This window comes from Rhinopithecus roxellana, chromosome 5, assembly GCF_007565055.1.
Source record: "Rhinopithecus roxellana isolate Shanxi Qingling chromosome 5, ASM756505v1, whole genome shotgun sequence".
NCBI classification, from domain to species: Eukaryota; Metazoa; Chordata; class Mammalia; order Primates; family Cercopithecidae; genus Rhinopithecus; species Rhinopithecus roxellana.
In genome coordinates this window covers 36,261,146-36,278,725 of record NC_044553.1, presented here as the reverse complement: position 1 = coordinate 36,278,725, position 17,580 = coordinate 36,261,146, and the positions used below count along the sequence as shown (strand labels likewise).

General features: G+C 37.7%; 1 protein-coding gene and 1 pseudogene across 5 annotated transcripts in view; one reads left to right on the top strand and one right to left on the bottom strand.

Moving 5' to 3' along the window:
- GALK2 (galactokinase 2) overlaps positions 1–17,580 on the bottom strand; it is a 224,419-nt gene that overhangs the window by 196,793 nt on the left and 10,046 nt on the right. For 2 of the 5 annotated variants that reach the window (XM_030931648.1, XM_010356620.2), the window contains exon 1: positions 13,234–13,400. The exons of 1 other annotated variant lie outside the window; for it this stretch is intronic. In XM_030931648.1, the coding sequence (XP_030787508.1) occupies positions 13,234–13,286 (53 nt within the window). In that variant the 5' untranslated portion in view covers positions 13,287–13,400. Of the gene's footprint in view, positions 1–13,233; positions 13,593–17,580 lie in introns of those variants that run through there. 2 more of the 5 variants (XM_010356623.2, XM_030931651.1) reach the window with 2 other exon arrangements.
- On the top strand, positions 4,118–6,362 carry LOC115897433 (annotated as a pseudogene).

Below are 17,580 nucleotides of genomic sequence, written 5' to 3'. Positions count from 1 at the left end.
ATAAAACAAATATTATCAGAGCTAAAAAGAGAGGCCCCAAAACAATAATAGCTGGAGACTTCAACACTCCACTTTCAGCATTGGACAGATCATCCAGAGAGAAAATCAACAAAGAAACATGAGATTTAATCTGCACTATATCAAATAGACCTAATAGTTATTTACAGAACATTTCACCCAGCGGCGACAGAATACACATTCCTCTCCTGGGCACATGGTTGAGTCTCAAAAACAGACCATATCTTAGGCCACAAAACTAGTCTTTTTTTTTTTTTTTTTTTTTTTTTGAGACACAGTTTCACTCTTGTTACCCAGGCTGGAGTGCAATGGTGTGATCTTGGCTCACCGCAACCTCTGCCTCCCGGGTTCAAGCCATTCTCCTGCCTCAGCCTCCCAAGCAGCTTGGATTACAGGCATGCGCCACCACACCCAGCTAATTTTGTATTTTTAGTAAAGTCAGGGTTTCTCCATGTTGGTCAGGTTGGTCTCAAACTCCCGACCTCAAGTGATCTGCCCGCCTTGGCCTCCCAAAGTGCTGGGATTACTGGCATGAGCCACTACACCCAGCCAAAACTAGCCTTTAAAAATTCAAAAAAATGAAATCATATCATGTATCTTTTCTGACAACAATGGAATAAAACTAGAAATCAATAGGAGGAACTTTAGAAACTATACAAACACAATTAAACAATATGTTCCTGAATGACCAGTAGGTCAATGAAGAAGTTAAGAAGAAAATTTAAAAATTTCTTGAAACAAATAAAAATGGAAACACAACACAGAAAAACCTTTGGGTTACAGTGATGGAATGCTAAGAGGAAAGTTTATAGAAATAAATGCTCACATCAAAAAAGTAGAAAAACACCGAATAAATGACCTAATGATGCATCTTAACATAGAAAAACAAGAGAAAGCCAAATCTGAAATTAGTAGAAGAAATAATAAAGATGAGAGCAGAAATAAATGAAATTAAAGCAAAAAATACAAAAGATAAACAAAAGGAGAAGTTGGTATTTTGAAAAGATAGACAAGAAAACACTGGGGAAACGTCCAGGACATTGGTTTGAGCAAAGATTTTTTGTCTAATGCCCTAAAAGTAAAGGCTACCAAAGCAAAAGTGGACAAATCAGATCACATCAAGTTAAAAAGCTTCTGTACAGCAAAGGAAAAAATCAATGCAGTGAAGACACAACCTACAGAATGAGAAAAAATATTTGCAAACTATCTGACAGGGATTAATTACCAGAAAACATAATGAGCTTAAACAATGTAATAGGAAAAAATGTAATAATTCAATTCAAAAATGGGCAAAAGATCTGAATAAACATTTTCCAAAAGACATAAAAATGGCAACCAGGCATATGAAAAAGTGATTAACATCACTGATCATCAGAGAAATGCAAATTAAAACTGCAGTAAGATATCATCTCACTGCATTAAAAAAATGACTTTTATCCAAAAAACAGGTAATAACAAATGCTGATAAGGATGTGGAGAAAAGAGAACCCTCATACACTGTTGGTGGAAATGTGAATTAGTACAACCACTATCGAGAACAGTTGAGAGGTTCTTCAAAAAACTAAAAATAGAACTACCTTGTGATCCAGCAATCCCACTGCTAGGTATCTATCCAAAAGGAAATCGGTGTATCAAAAAGATACCCACACTCTATGTTTATTGTAGCACCATTTACAATAGCCAAGATTTGGAGACAACCTAAGTGTCCAGCAACAAATAAATGGATAAAGAAATGTATATACACACAATGGAGTGCTACTCAGCCATAAAAAAGAATGAGATCCTGTCATTTGCAACAACATGGATGGATCTGGGGGACATTATGTTAAGTGAAACAAGTCATGCACAGAAATACAAACTTCATACATTATCACTCACCTGCAGGAGCTAAAAATTAAAACAACTGAACTCATGGAGAAAGAGAGTAGAATGATGGCTACCAGAGGTTGCGAAGGGTAGCAGAGGTGAGGGAGTGGGGATGGTTAATAGATAAAAAAATATAGTTAGATAGAATGAATAAGATCTAGTATTTGATAGCATAACAGTTATTACAGTCAACAAAAATTTATTTTACATTTTACAATAACTAAAAGATAACTGGAATGTTTATAACACAAAGAAATTATAAATGTTGGAGGTGATGAATACCCTATTTACCCTGATGGGATTATTATACATTGTATGCCTGTATCAAAATATCTCATGTACCCCATAAATATATACATCTATATTATATGCCCATAAAAATTAAAAAAATTAAAACAGAGAATGATAAAGTAAATGTTGTAAAATGTTAAGTTTGGGGAATTTGGGAGAGGAATATACAGTAATTTTTCAACTATTATTTGACTTTTCTATAAATCTAAAAGTATTTCAAAATAAAAAACTTTTTTTTTTAATACAAAAATTAGCCAGGCCTGGTGGTGGGCGCCTATAATCCCAGCTACTCAGGAGGCTGAGGCACAAGAATCGCTTGAACCCAGGAGGTGGAGGCTGCAGTGAGCCGAGAACGTGCCACGGCACCACTGCACTCCAGCCTGGGCAACAGATTAAGACTCTGTTTAAAAAAAAAAAAAGTCTTTTTTAAAAAAAAGAAACATTTACTGATGCTTTACTAAGTACTCTTTGAAAGGAGATGAGTAAGAATCCTTGGCCTTAAGAAATTTAAAAGTTGGCTAGGTGCGGTGGCTCATGTACTTAATCCCAGCACTTTGGGAGGGCAAGGCAGATTACTTGAGCTCAGGAATTCCAGACCAGCCTGGGCAACATGGCAAAACCCCATCTCTACAAAAAATACAAAATATTAGCTGGGCACCATGGCACATGCATGCCTGTAGTCCTAGCTACTCGGGAGGCTGAGGTAGGAGAATCACCTGAGGCCAGGAAGTCAAGGCTGCAGTGAGCCATAATTGTGCCACTGCACTTCAATCTGGGCAACAGAGTGAGACTCTGTCTCAAAAGAAAGAAGAGGAGATGAAGAGGAAGAGGAAGAGGAAGGGTCTAGCAAAAGAGGAAAATAGGTAAGCCAAAAGTCACAATACAGGGGAACAATACAGAGTGACAAGTTGGCCAAACATAGTCCTTTGGGAGCACAAAGAAACATCATTTAGTCCCTGCTATGAGAGAATATGAGTGGCAAGATAAATCAAAAAGAGGGAAGGTACGTTAAAGGATTCCCAAAGATGTAATGTTTGAAATAAATTTTAAAGGATGATGTCAGACAGGTGGGGTAGGGTGAAGCATTCTAGGAAATTGGCATGAAAAGGCCCAAGCATACTGCATTCGGAAAACTACAAACAGGGTTCTAAGAACATCAGAAGAGAACAGGAGGGGAGGAGGTTGGAGGGTATCAAGCCTCAGATCTTAAAGGGCCTTATTATGCCATATTGAGAAACCTGGCTTTCAATATACAGGCAATGGATGTGAACAGACATTTTAAAATGAAGTAAATCATCAATTTTGCATTTGAAAAAGCTCACTGGGTAGTGTGTGGAATTTGGATTGTAGAAATAAAGAGATCTAATAGCAGTTCATCATAATATATCTAGAGAGAAATGCTGAAAATACTTTAAAGCTATAGGTAGAGAAGGGTGAAATTAAGGTGATATTTAAAATGTCAAATCCAAAGGAATTGGTACAATTAAATGTGGGAAAGAGAGCGATTAAGTATAACTCCCACTTTTCCGGTTTAGGTAATCCTGCTAGCCTTAATAGGGGTTAATGTTTCTGCCTGTGAAAATCATATACAGATGAAATTCAAGTTCTCCTGAACTTGAATCCTTATTAATTTGTTTTTATAAGGACTACAAACACAAATAACAAGAAGTGCTAACAGCAGAGTTAGAATAAGTCTCCTAAAATGTGTCTTAATGAAATTATTTTGAATTATAAAACTTTGTCATTTCCCTAGACTTCCTTGGGAAGGCAGTCCGTTCATGGCTTGTAACTGCTTCATCACCAAGAGGCTTACTATACAACATTACTACCTTTGAAATTCAAATGCATGGAGGCAAACAAGGAAAGCATTTTTCTCTAAGAACAGAAAGAACTGAAGTGAACAGTGTTTTTCTAAACTTCATACCTAATCCTCTAATAATGAATGGTGGGCTGTAATTGGGGTAAGTAGCTGTATTTCACCTCTAGGTGAGCTACCAACAAGACCTTGTGTCTTAATGCAGTCACTGAAAGTATGCCCCCCCAAAAATACAATGAGCATTTCAATATGAAAACAAGAGCTCCTACAAAGATCATATTGTTAAAAGGGGAATTGGGCAAAGTACTGCAGCACGAATTGCTGACTCTGGTGCTCTGCATGCTCTTTTGACTTAAAATCTTAAAAAAAAAAAAAAAAAAAAAAGAAAGAAAAAGAAACAAAGAAAAAAGAATAGCAGTATTAGTAACAGAACTTGAGAAACAAAGCTATGACTGTCATGAATGAAATGGACTTTACTAAAAGGACTAATTCTCTCAGACCATGTGGCAAACTGCAGAAATGAATGAATTAAAATTTCAGGAGCTATGACATGTATTTTCAGTCTTCCATTGTGACCTTGGGCAAGTCCCCCATCCTGTCTGTGCTTGTTTTCTCTTCAATATCACGATATCGAGGCATGGCATTATAGAAAATGCTAATTTTTAATACTAATTTAAGAACAATTGGTTATAACATTAATTATGTTAATTTGTATGAGTTGCTCTACGCCTCAAATTTCCTCACCTACAAACTGAGGCTAATACTAGAACTCACTGCAAAGGTTTGTTTGAGGGTTTTATAAGTATAAAATAATTATAGTTATTACTATTATTACTGTTATATTTGAGAATTTAATATATGTTATAGGTGGAATTTCAAAGTATGGTAATTATCATTGGGAAAGGAGGGTGAATTTGAATCTCTGTTTTGTTCTTTCATCACAATAAATTTCTCCAAGATCAAAAATTAAACAAAAATAAAACTATAATTATATTAGAGATCTTAGAAAACAAGGTTATGATGGTGAAAATAAAAATAGTAGGTTGAATAGAAGAATGAAAAGGGTTGAAGAGCAAATTAATGAGCAAGAAGTTGAAGGAAAGTGGAAATTAAGGCCACAGCTATAGCTATTTTGAAAATAATGAGAGGTCTACGTATCAAAACCCATGAGACACAACCATAATGGCACTCAGAAAATGTTCTAGCCTTCTATTCATATAATAAAATAAATCATGGGGGAGAAAGGCGCTTTCCTTTCTGTCTGGCAAGAGCCATCAGGTAAGCCAAGAGAGCTGCATACAAGTACATCCAGGAGCTATGGAAGAAGCAACAGTCTGATATCATGCACTATCTTCTGAGAGTCCCTGCTAGCAGTACTGACAGCTCTCTGCTCTACCACAGGGCTCCACATCCCACCCAGCCCAAAACAGTGCACTGACTGGGCTACAAGGTCAAGCAAGGTTACGTTATATATAGGATTCCTGTGCACCATGGTGGCCGAAAATGCCCAGTTCCTAAGGGCGCAGCTTATAGCAAGCGTGTCCATTGTGGTGTTAACCAGCTAAAGTATGCTCGAAGTCCATTGAAGAGGAGAAAGCTGGACTCCACTGTGGGATTGTAAGAGTACTAAATTCATATATATATACACACATACACACACACACACACACACACACATATACATATATACATGTACATATATATTTTTATTTATACATATATACAGACATATTTATACATTTTATTTCTCTCTCTCTCTTTCTCTCTCTCTCTCTCTATATATATATATATATATATTTCTTTTCTATTTTTTTTTGAGACAGAGTCTTGCTCTGTCACCCAGGCTGGAGTGCAGTGGCACAATTTCCACTCACTGCAACCTCCGCCTCCTGGGTTCAACCAATTCTCATGCCTCAGCCTCCAGAGTAGCTGGGATTATAGGCGTGCGCCACCACACCTAGCTAATTGTTACATGTTTAGTAGAAACAAGGTTTCACCATGTTGGCCAGGCTGGTCTTGAACTCCTGGCCTCAAGTGATCCACCCACCTTGGCCTCCCAAAGTGATGGGATTACAGGCATAAGCCACCATGCCCGACTGAGAGTCCTGAGTTCTTACTTTGGTGAAGATTCAACACACAAAATGTTTGAGGTTATCCCCATTCATCCATTCCATAAAGCTGTCAGAAAAAATCCTGACACCCAGTGGATAACCAAACCAGTCCACAAGCAAAGTGTGATGCATGGGCTGACACCTGCAGGCCAAAAGATCCGTGGCCTTGGTAGGGTCATAAGTTCCACCACACTCCTGGTGATTCTCACCGTGCATCTTGGAAAAGGCGCAATACTCTCCAACTCCACTGTTGCTACTAATGTAAGTAATGTTTGTAAAATTGATACCTAAAAAACAATTTAGGACAGTCATGTCTGCTTACAAGTGTTATTTGTCTGTTAAAACTAGTCTGTAGATTGTTTCATGAATTCTTTGTCAAATTATGAAAGTTAAAGTGCAATAATGTTTGAAAACTCTATAAGTGATGATGTATCTTGTTTCTAATAAGATAAACGTTTTTGTCTTTATCTAATTAGGGGGTTATATGGCAGTGTTTAAAACATACTGTGTGGTATAATAGGTTTAAAATAAATTATTTAAAAACAAAAAGAAAAGAAATAATGAAAATAAATAAAGTATGCATATAACACAGGAACCTAGCAAAAAGAAATTAAAGAAATTAGAAGAAACAAATTAACAGATAAAAGCAAAATTTAATGAACTAGGGGAAAATAGCAGATTGGATTAAAAATTACAAGGTGTTTCTTCAATTAAAAAAACAATAATATAGAAAAAAACTTTGAGTGTCATTAAACATAACCAATACTAGAAATAACAGACAAACATAAATTTTAAAAGGATTTAAAAATTTTTAAATCCAGAAGGCTGATTTGTCTAGAAAAAATACAAATTTCTAAAATTGACACAAGAGGTTAAAAATAAAGAAATAGAAAAGTTGTCAGAAACAAAGCCCAAAAAGTGTTATAAAGTTAGTTGGATCTTCAAGGAAAAAAAATGGTCTTTTCTTTTTATAAATAATTCTAAATAATAGAAGCTGTGGAAAGTTTCCCATCTTATTTTAGGAGGCTAGTCTAACCCAGATGCTTAAACTTGACAAGAATGGCCCTCAAAAGCAAACTACAGGCTAATCTCACTTGTGAAAATAGATAGAAAAACTCTAAATAAAATGTTGATAAATGTAATGCAGTAATTACCTAAAATAACCTATGTGACCAAGCAGAGTTCATTCCAGGAATGTGAAGGTAATCAGCACCAGAAATCTGTTGATTAAATACACTATGCTAACAGAATAAAAAGAGGAAAATTCTATGACTTCACGATCCTCTCAAAAAACCCAAAGAAGAAACAAATGTATTTTCATAACTATTCCCTATTTTTTAAAATAAAATAAAATTATTTTTAAACCTCTGTCATGCATTGATCTAAAGACAAAAAAAGTGAGGCAAACTTAACACAGAGTTTATTTGGGCCAAGTTTGAAGACTGCAACCCAGGAGCACAGATTCAAGTTAACATGAATATACCCTCTGATTAGCAGTAGTTACTAGTGGTTTTTAAAGGAAAAAAATGGGGTGGTTCCTAATTTGTTTACCAAGAATTTACATTAAAATAGCATAACCTATTGATCGGCTGTACATTGTTCTTTGCATCACAGATTACAGGAACATAAAGATAACAGGGGAAGCAGCTAGTTAGGAAGAAAAGGCCTTTAAATGACTGCCCCCTGGCACATGGGTGCAAGGAGGGCGAGGGATGCGACTAAAGTGCCATATTCATGTCTCTCTGGGCCTGATAAATTTTTGCACATCTCACATAGCTCAGATGGCTCAGAGCTATTGTTCTTTTCTCACCTACTAGAAAAGGGCATGTCCTTAATTTAATAAACGATGTTCAGAAACAGCAAACATCTTATTTGATGGCAAAATATTAGAAGCATTTCCATTTGTGATCTGAGAAACTAAAGTAGATGCCCCTTTATCAAGTAAGGGGGACCCTAAAGTTAAGGTAACAAAAGTTACAGGTTGAGGCATGACAACTTCTTAAATTCTCATGGCTACAAGTAAAACGACACTCTGGCTAAATCCCCTAGCAATATTGGACACCTCCTAAGTCTGACTCATGATCCAGACCACTACAACTCTGATCAGACAGAGGACCAGCCTTACAAACATTCTTTTCTGATAAACAACTGCAGACCTTAAGCCAGTTTCAGCCAGCCTATAGAGGCTGTGCACTAGTTGTCTTTGTGTCCTATAGTTCACCTTTTGATGTAAAGAGCCAAATTCCATCTCATTTTAACGGTAAAACCTGCCACAAAGTGAACATGGGATGTATGTTACATATATGTTTACCCACTGCCTATGTGCTTGGCTCCCCTCATAAATATGTATGGCTTTTCCCCAAAACCTGCCAAATATGTATGATTCTATTTTATAAGACAGACTCTGTGGAGCCTAAAACCCAAACTTCCTCTTCCCTACTCGAAGTTACAGCACCTTCAGTCCACACTGGAGACTCTCTCTTCCTGGTCTACAAACTGATATTGCCAATAAAGCTCTCCTTTCTACTACCTCGCGCCACCGTGGTGGTCATTTGGATGACACATTAAAACAAGGGTGAAGACAAAATGCTATCATCATTATTATTCAACATATGACTCTGCATAAATTATAAAATGTCTACACAACAAAAGGTGTCATAAAGTTAAACTAGAAACTCTATTAATAATATATATAGAATAAATGATTTCTATTGAAAATACATATACATACAAAAATACATGCATATAAAAAGAGTTTCTAAAAATAACAAGAAATAGGCCAAGTGCCATGGCTCACACCTGTAATCCCAGCACTTTGGGAGGCCAAGGCAGGCAGATCACCAGGTCAGGAGCTCGAGACCAGCCTGGCCAACATAGTAAAACCCCATCTCTACTAAAAATATAAAAATTAGCCAGGCGTGGTGGCACACACCTATATCCCAGCTACTTGGGAGGCTAAGGCAGGAGAATTGCTTGAACCCAGGAAGCAATGGTTGTGGTGAGCCGAGATCATGCCACTGCACTCCAGCTGGAGCAACAGAGCGAGACTCTATCTTAAAAACAAAAGAAACAACCAAACAAAAAAAAAACAAGAAATAGACAATCCAATAACATCTTTTTTGCAGGGCCATTTGACAATAGCTATCAAAATTTTTAATGTTTATTACCTTTGGCTCTGCTTCCATTTTTATGAACAAGCTTTAAAAAATTCAGACAAATGCTCAGAGAATATATATACACATATATATTTCATGTGTGTATGTATATATATGTATATGTATATATACATACACACAGACTCTGTGGGGCCTAAAACCCAAACTTCCTCTTCCCTACTCAAAGTTAGAGCACCTTCAGTCCACACTGGAGGCTCTCTGTGTGCATACATATATACACACACAAGGATGTTTATTGCAGCATTGTTTACAAGAGAGAAAAACTAGAAATCTAAGTGTACTAAATGTTGAGTGGTTAAATAAATAATAGTATTCATACTACAAAATACTCTCAGCCCTTAAAAACAGTGAAATAGTCCAGGGCACAGTGGCTCAATCTGTAATCCCAGGGAGGCCAAGGTGGGTGGATCACTTGAGGTCAGGAGTTCAAGACCAGCCTGGCCAATATGGTGAAATCCTGTCTCTACTAAAAATACAAAAATTAGCCAGGCATGGTGGCACATGCCTGTGATCCCAACTACTTGGAAGGCTGAGACAGGAGAATCTCTTGAACCCAAGAGGTGGAGGTTGCAGTGAGCCAAGATCACGCCACTGCACTCCAGCAGACAGAGCGAGACTCTGTCTCAAAAAATAAAATAAAATAAATAAAAATAATGAAATATATCTGTATGAACTGATATACCAGGATATCTGAGAAAGATTAAATGAAAAAAGTAAGCAAAAAACAGCAAATATCATATAATTATTGGACTTAAGTGAATATATCATTTTTATAAAATATAGTAACAATGATATAAGGACACAATGATATTATAAGGATACAAACCAAATGGATAACTTCTAAGAAGGGAAGTAGAAATTGGCAGTCTAGGGTAGAAATCAGAAACAATCAGGAAAGAAACAGGGATTTTCAGGCTTTACTGAATATACTTTTAATTAATCCAAATTTTTAATATTAAGAATGTATTCAGTGTCACCCTGCTAGCTCAACTGGTAGAATAGAGACCAAAGAATGTGTTCATACAGCAGCAAGCATTATTCATAACAGCCAAAAGGTGGAGGCAACCCAAATGTCCATCAATTGTTGAATATATAAACAAAATGAGTATCCATAAACTAGAATATTATTTGATGATAAAAAGGAATGATGTACTGATACATGTTAAATGACGTACTGATACATGAATCTTCAGAACATTATGCCACATGGAAGAAGCCAGTCACCAAAAAAACAAACATTTTCTATGATTCCATTCATTTGAAATGTCCAAAGTGACTAAATCTATAAATCAGAAAAGAGATTAGTAGTTGTTTAAGGCCAGGTGAGGGGAAAGGGAATGGAGTTCTGGGGTGTGATAATACAAGAGATGGCGGGGTTCTTTCTGAGAAGAAAACATTCTAAATTTGATTATGGTGATGGTTGCACAGCTCTATGAATATACTAAACTCATTTAATTGCAAACTTTAAATGAATTAGTTATGTGATACGTGAATGTCAATAAAACTGCTACAAAAATAACAATAATCCAACAAGTTTAGAAACTTAATCCAAAAGAGAAAGTAAAGAGATATAGCTTGCTAAGAATGCAAAGAAAGCCAGAACAGAGAAATTTAGAGTATTACAGTACAGGTACCACACAAGAGTGGGACACAGAAAGAAAATATTAGAACTTCAATTTCTATTTGATTTTTACATAAAAATAATAAAAAGGAAATTAAGTTTTACTAAAATGTATAATACGGTTGACCAGTGCCTTTACTCAAAGGATCACATGCCTTGTGAGGTTGAAGAAGCATCCTGAAAAAGAACAAGAGTTCCACAAGGAGGCAGGCTGACCATTTATTCATTTTTTTTTCCTTCTCAGCATATTGCAATATTTGACCGGTTAGGTGAATTTATAGATTATACTATTTAGATTTAACAAAATACATCCCTCCTAAAATGAGTAAGTGGCTGCAAAAGATTCCTGCAAACAAAACATTGCATGAAGCTAATAATTGCATTTTGTGCACAAATGAACAACAGGAAAATGGCAGAGCTTACCTATTATGATCTCTTCTGTGGATAATACAGAGAAATATTAACAATATTTATATTTGTTGCATGAATTAATAATATGAAAGTCATGAAAAGCAAGAAGGAACACTAAGGAAATTCAGTAAGCAATTCTTCACTTTGAGTACATGTACCAATATTGTTACACCATCCTCCCCCAAACAGAGTAAATATAGATACAAATGTTGATCTTTAGTATTAAAATCACATAAAATGGAAACACATTAGGAATTTACACATGAATATGTTTTATGTAAAAGACTAAACTACAGGCTGGGCATCGTGGCTCATGCCTGTAATCCCAGCACTTTGGGAGGCCAAGACGGGCGGATCACCTGAGGTCAGGAGTTCAAGACCAGCCTGGCCAACATGGCAAAACCCCGTCTCTACCAAAAACAGAAAAAATAGCCAGGCGTGGTAGCGGCACCTGTAATCCCAGCTACTCGGGAGACTGAGGCAGGAGAATGGCTTGAACCTAGGAGGCGGAGGTTGCAGTGAGCAGAGATCGCGCCACTGTACTCCAGCCTGGGCAACAGAGCAAGACTCTGTCTCAAAAAAAAGAAAAAAAAAAGCAACAACAAAAAAAAACTACAAGGGATCAGGTTATTTTCATGTAGCAAATTTCTCATTAATCTTATTGGAAGCATGCCTTTAACACTGCGTTTTAATTCATTCAAATATATAAGGGCAACAGTGCTACACAAGAACCTCTAGAGTATATTAAAACATTCAAAGACATTGGGAAGTAGTCCAAAGCTGTGCTGGACTCTATAATAAGAAATTATGTTTCTTTCTGATAACTAAAGACACCCTGTTTGCTGGTTTAAGGATCAAAGAACATTTTCAAGTTGTAGTAAAATATATTATCATCAATTGACACATGGTGGTAATAAACGAAGTAGGAAGAGCTTAAGGACTTGATGTCAAAGAAAAAAGTTAACATAAAAAAGGCTAAAAACAGCAAAAGCAGACGCCAGGCGCGATGGCTCATGCCCGTAATCCCCAAACTTTGAGAGACCGGGGCGGGCGGATCACCTGAAGTCGGGAGCTCGAGACCAGCCTGACCAACATAGAGAAACCCTGTCTCTACTGAAAATACAAAAGTAGCCGGGTGTGCTGGTGCATGCCTGTAATCCCAGCTACTCGGGAGGCTGAGGCAGTTGAATCAGTCGAATCCGGGAGGCGGAGGTTGCGGTGAGCCAAGATAGCGCCATTGCACTCCAGCCTGTGCAACAAGAGCGAAACTCCGTCTCAAAACAAAAACAAAAAACAAAAACAGCAAAGGCAGAGTCAGAAAAGTTCTTGGCTAAAGTAGCAGGTGAGAAACTTCATTTTATGAGACTTCAGCCTCATTAGTCAGAATAAAGTATTTCTACAAAGTACCTGTAACTGAAAAGATCCTCCCCGAGACATCACTAAACGATTACTCTGTAGCTAGGGACTGCCATCAAATTAATTCCCTAAGTGGCAGTTCAGAGATTCTCGTGTTTTTTTGTTTGTTTTTTGTTTTTTAAAGAGGATGCAGAGACCAAGAGGGTTTTGGTGTTTGTTTTCAATGAATATTTAGAAAGAAGACTTTTAAAAAGCAGTATCAACTGGCATGTAACAGTGTGGATTTGGGCATTTCTGCTGAAGCCCAGTAGAAAGAACGCACTAATTACAGCAAGAAAAGGAAAACAAGAATCAGCATGGATGAAGCAAAAAACATACAACCCCTGGTAGTATGTGCATTGTGATCTTTTTTGCAAGCCCAGCCACGTGTCCTTATAGAATCCCAAGGGTTCTACCTGCTCCCCGGGACCAAAAGCAGCGCCCCAAGGGAGCAGCCAAATGCTGTGGACCGGAACTACACCTAGCCAACCCAGGAGATCCCAAAGCCCGGCGTCTCCTCTCCCCAACCTGGGATGTTCTGCCACCTGGACCCGACGCATAGCAGGGCTCTCTGCAGCCATATTTCGCTAGATCCTTCTTTCTTCTGTAGTTCCAAGTGGTTAAGCAAAGCTCCCAGAGCAATCACGAGACTTCTGTGACATGAGCCGTTTTCTTCCGGGAGATAACGAGCCCCCGCCCTGCGGAAATCCTGCAGCTTCGCAGAGGTGGTTGCTTCCAATCGCCCCGCCTCTGGCTCCTCCTCCCTGGATTCAGCCAGGGTTTCCTCCAAGCAGCAGTCAGGTACAGCCTCCGTTCCGCTCTTAGCTCCGAGGGAGGGACTAGGACCTCGCAGGAGCCCCTACGCCGAGCACGTGCGAAGCTGCCTAGTGAGGTTTTCTTTTTGCGCCATGTGGATGTCTGAGAACAGTGTCATAACCTGGCGCCCTGCATACACCTAGTTTCTGATCTGTCTTGGGCTGTGTTTTTTTGTTTTGTTTTGTTTGTAAGTTATGTTTTGGTCTTTATTTTGGTCTTTATTGTCCAGCAGCTACTCCCCAAACAACACTAAAATGTTTAGCTATTGCTTCTTTTGCGGATTATTTCCAAATCAAGCAACGAAAAATTGATGTATCACTTGATTTAAATAGATTTGCATTTATAGTTAGAGGCATTCGTAGGCCTTCCTAGAACACAGTTCTGAAAAGACGGAAACACATGCCTTTTAATGTGCAAGACCCCTTAGCATCCAGTTAAACCTCTTCATTTTTCACTTACCTAGAGAAATCCTAGATGCCCTATTTTAAAAAGTGCACTATCCCTAGTATATCATTTACTTTTCCTTCCTTCATAGTTCTCCTATTTGCTTACGTATTTATTGTGTGTCTCACCACCTCCATCATCACTACCACTAGAAAGCAACTGGAGGCAGGCAGGCAGATTAGTTGTTAATGAATAGATAAGATAAAGTGAATGAACGATGAAGGATGAAGTGATGTCCCTTAGGTCACAGTGATCATTGGGAGCAAAATTGGAATTAAAATTCAGATCTATTAACTCTCAATCTAGTGCACTTTGCACCACAGAAATGTTGAGATCAAACCCAAGTGAAGGCCGCTAGCAATACACCTATCCAAAGTTTCCTGATTAAGGAAGTTTGGGCCAACATGCCCAACATACTACTGGTAGTAGCATAACTCAGAGAGATTCTGTAAGTTGTATACATCAGTAAGCTGCTGCTCCAGAATTTCTGTATGTATATGCATACTTTGTCTCCATGTGTCCTTCCCTCTTCTGTATACGGAAGGACACATGGAGACCAAGTATGAAGGAACAATAAAGTGTAGCCAAAGAGTGGCAGCCCCTTGGCACCCCTTTGGGTTATTACTGTAAATGGTACTTCAAAGAAACAAAGTTACTCTGGTCTCAGGGCAGCTTTCTCACTACTATTTCAGTCCCTCTTTATCATTTTCAAATGAATGAATTGTATCTTCTTGTTTCTGAGCCCCAATAAATCCCAGTTTGATGTTCATTTTGGTTTAATTTTGAGTAACAGGAGTCATCACTGTCACTTGTAAATAGTTTCAAGAGGGAGGTAACCTAAATTTTAAAAAATGTAAGATGTTTAAGAACATCAGTAAATACAGAAAAGAACAGAATCTTTTTTTTTTTTTTTTTTTTTTGAGATGGAGTTTCACTCTTTGTTGCCCAGGCTGGACTGCAGTGGCACGATCTCTGCTCACTGCAACCTCCAACCTCCACCTCCCAGGTTCAAACGATTCTCCTGTCTCAGCCTCCTGAGTAGCTAGGATTACAGACACCCACCACCACACCCGGCTGATTTTTGTATTTTTAGTAAAGATGGGGTTTCACCATGTTGGCCAGGCTGGTCTCAAACTCCTGACCTCAGATGATCCGCCCACCTCGGCCTTCCAAAATCTGGGATTAAAGGCGTAAGCCACTGCGCCCGGCCCAGAATCATTTTTATTCAGATATTTCTAATGTAATATTTTGCATTAGTTGAAAAATAATAAATTTTAAAGTTTTGAAATTTTTTAATAGTCCAAAATAAACTCATTTTATACAGGGTTAAAAAAATGACTGTAGGAACTGTTTCATAAAAGAATACTTCCTATTGAATGTGTATTTGATGACTGAACATTAACTTTGCTAAATGAAACCAGATGGCAAATCATTAGTTTGGATCTTGGATACATTGCTATTGCAGTCTCAACAAAACTGATGCAGACTAGAAAGCACCTTACAGAGCAACTAGTAAAACATCCTTTTTTGAAATGATTGGTCCAAAATACAACAAGATAACAGAGCTAGAATTAAAACTTAGGTCTCTAGACTCCTAGCCTAAAGGCCATACCACTTCTGAATGTGTGACCTTTGTTAAGACCCCAGTAAACTGTGCTTAAATTATTGAAATTATTAGAATCCTTGTCAAAAATTAAAATGTGTACCTTATAATTTTCATAAAGTATTGTTATTAAAATAACCTGTCCAAACTACTAGATAACCCCAAATAGACACCAAAAACAAAACTAACATTACTTTCTTATACTACCTTCCTAATGCTAGGCATCTTGCTAAGTAAGCACTTTGCATATATTATTTTCTCTTTAAACCTTTCCGACAATCCTTATGGGATAGAAAAATATTATTTCCTTTTCAATTTCAAGAAGATATTCCTTTAGTTCTTATTAGACATATCTAATAGTGAAAACATTTAAACATTTGGCTGGGCGCAGGGCTCACCCCTGTAATCCCAGCACTTTGGGAGGCCGAGGCGGGCAGATCACCTGAGGTCAGGAGTTTGAGACCAGCCTGGTCAACATGGTGAAACCCCATCTCTACTAAAAATACAAAAATATAGCCAGGTATGGTGGCGGGCACCTGTAATCCCAGCAATTCGGGAGGCTGAGGCTGGAGAATCGCTTGAACCTGGGAGAGGGAGGTTGAGTAAGCCGAGATCACGCCATTGCACTCCAGCCTGGGCAACTAAGAGCGAAACTCCGTCTCAAAAAAAAAAAAAAAAAAAGAAAAGAAAATATTTAAACATTTATATCTTACAGTACTTTTATTTTCACAAATCCTGAATCTCTTGGTTCTTTGCTTTTTGCAAGTAGGCACAGTTACAATAGGTTTAGAATCTGAATTATAAACTAATAAATGGTATATTATAATGGAGTCTTAAACAGATACCTAATTAATAAACTTGAAATTGTTTATCCTCAAAGGATATTAGTCTCCATTCAGATAAAATATTATAGCAAACTAAACAAAAACAAAACAAACACTAAAATGACATAAAACAAAAACTTGATCCAAAATATGAGTCAAAGCATGGGTGTTAAGAGTCTTACAGACCTGGCTAATGCCTATTGATGTTTCTCAGCTTAGAAATCACTTCCTTCAGGAAGTTTTCTATGTTCCCTGGGCCTATCTCTATCCAAAACTAAGTGTCTAAGACCATAGAGGGATTGACCATTTATCTGGAATAATGTTATTTCTGTGGTTTAATCTGTTTGTGCAATTCCTGGAAAATATTTCCTATTTTGACTTATAATAAAAACTATTGTTCACAATTGGGAGACTACTTCAGTGACCTATTTTGGATATTTTCTCATCATAGTAAATAATACGTAATACTTCTTTATGTCTTCTTTATAATGATGCTACATTCCATTCCTTCTTCTTCTTCTTTTTTTTTTTTTTTTTGAGACCAAGTCTTGCTCTTTTCGCCTAGGCTGGAGTGCAATGGCGCGATCTCGCTCACTGCAACCTCCGCCTTCCGGGTTCAAGTGATTCTCCTGCCTCAGCCTCCCGACTAGCTGGGATTACAGGCGCCTGCCACCACGCCCAGCTAATTTTTGTATTTTTAGTGGAGGTGGGGTTTCACCATGTTGACCAGGCTGGTCCCAAACTCCTGACCTGAGGCCATCCATCCGCCTCGGCCTCCCAAAGTGCTGGGATTACAGGCGTGAGCTACCGCACCTGGCTCCTTATTCTTATGTATATAGAATAGATACTGCTCTCTAGTGTATACAATCATTAAATGGCAAAAAATAAACTCATGAATCAGAGAAATCTGTATTTATGTAGTTATGGAGGAAATAAAAGTTGTGCAAAAATGCTTTAACTGAACATAGATTGTTTTGCAGAGTGAAAAACAAGGCAAAACAAAATGAAGCCTCTAAGCACCTTCTGCTTGCCCAGTCATACAAAGCATCACATCAGTCCTCTAATTACTTGTGTTTTCTGCCTAGTCTAAATTTTGCTACTCAAAGTGTGGTCCTCAGAACAGCAGCATCAGCATCACTTGAAAGTTTTTAGAAACACATTATCTTGGGCCCAGACCTACTGAATCAG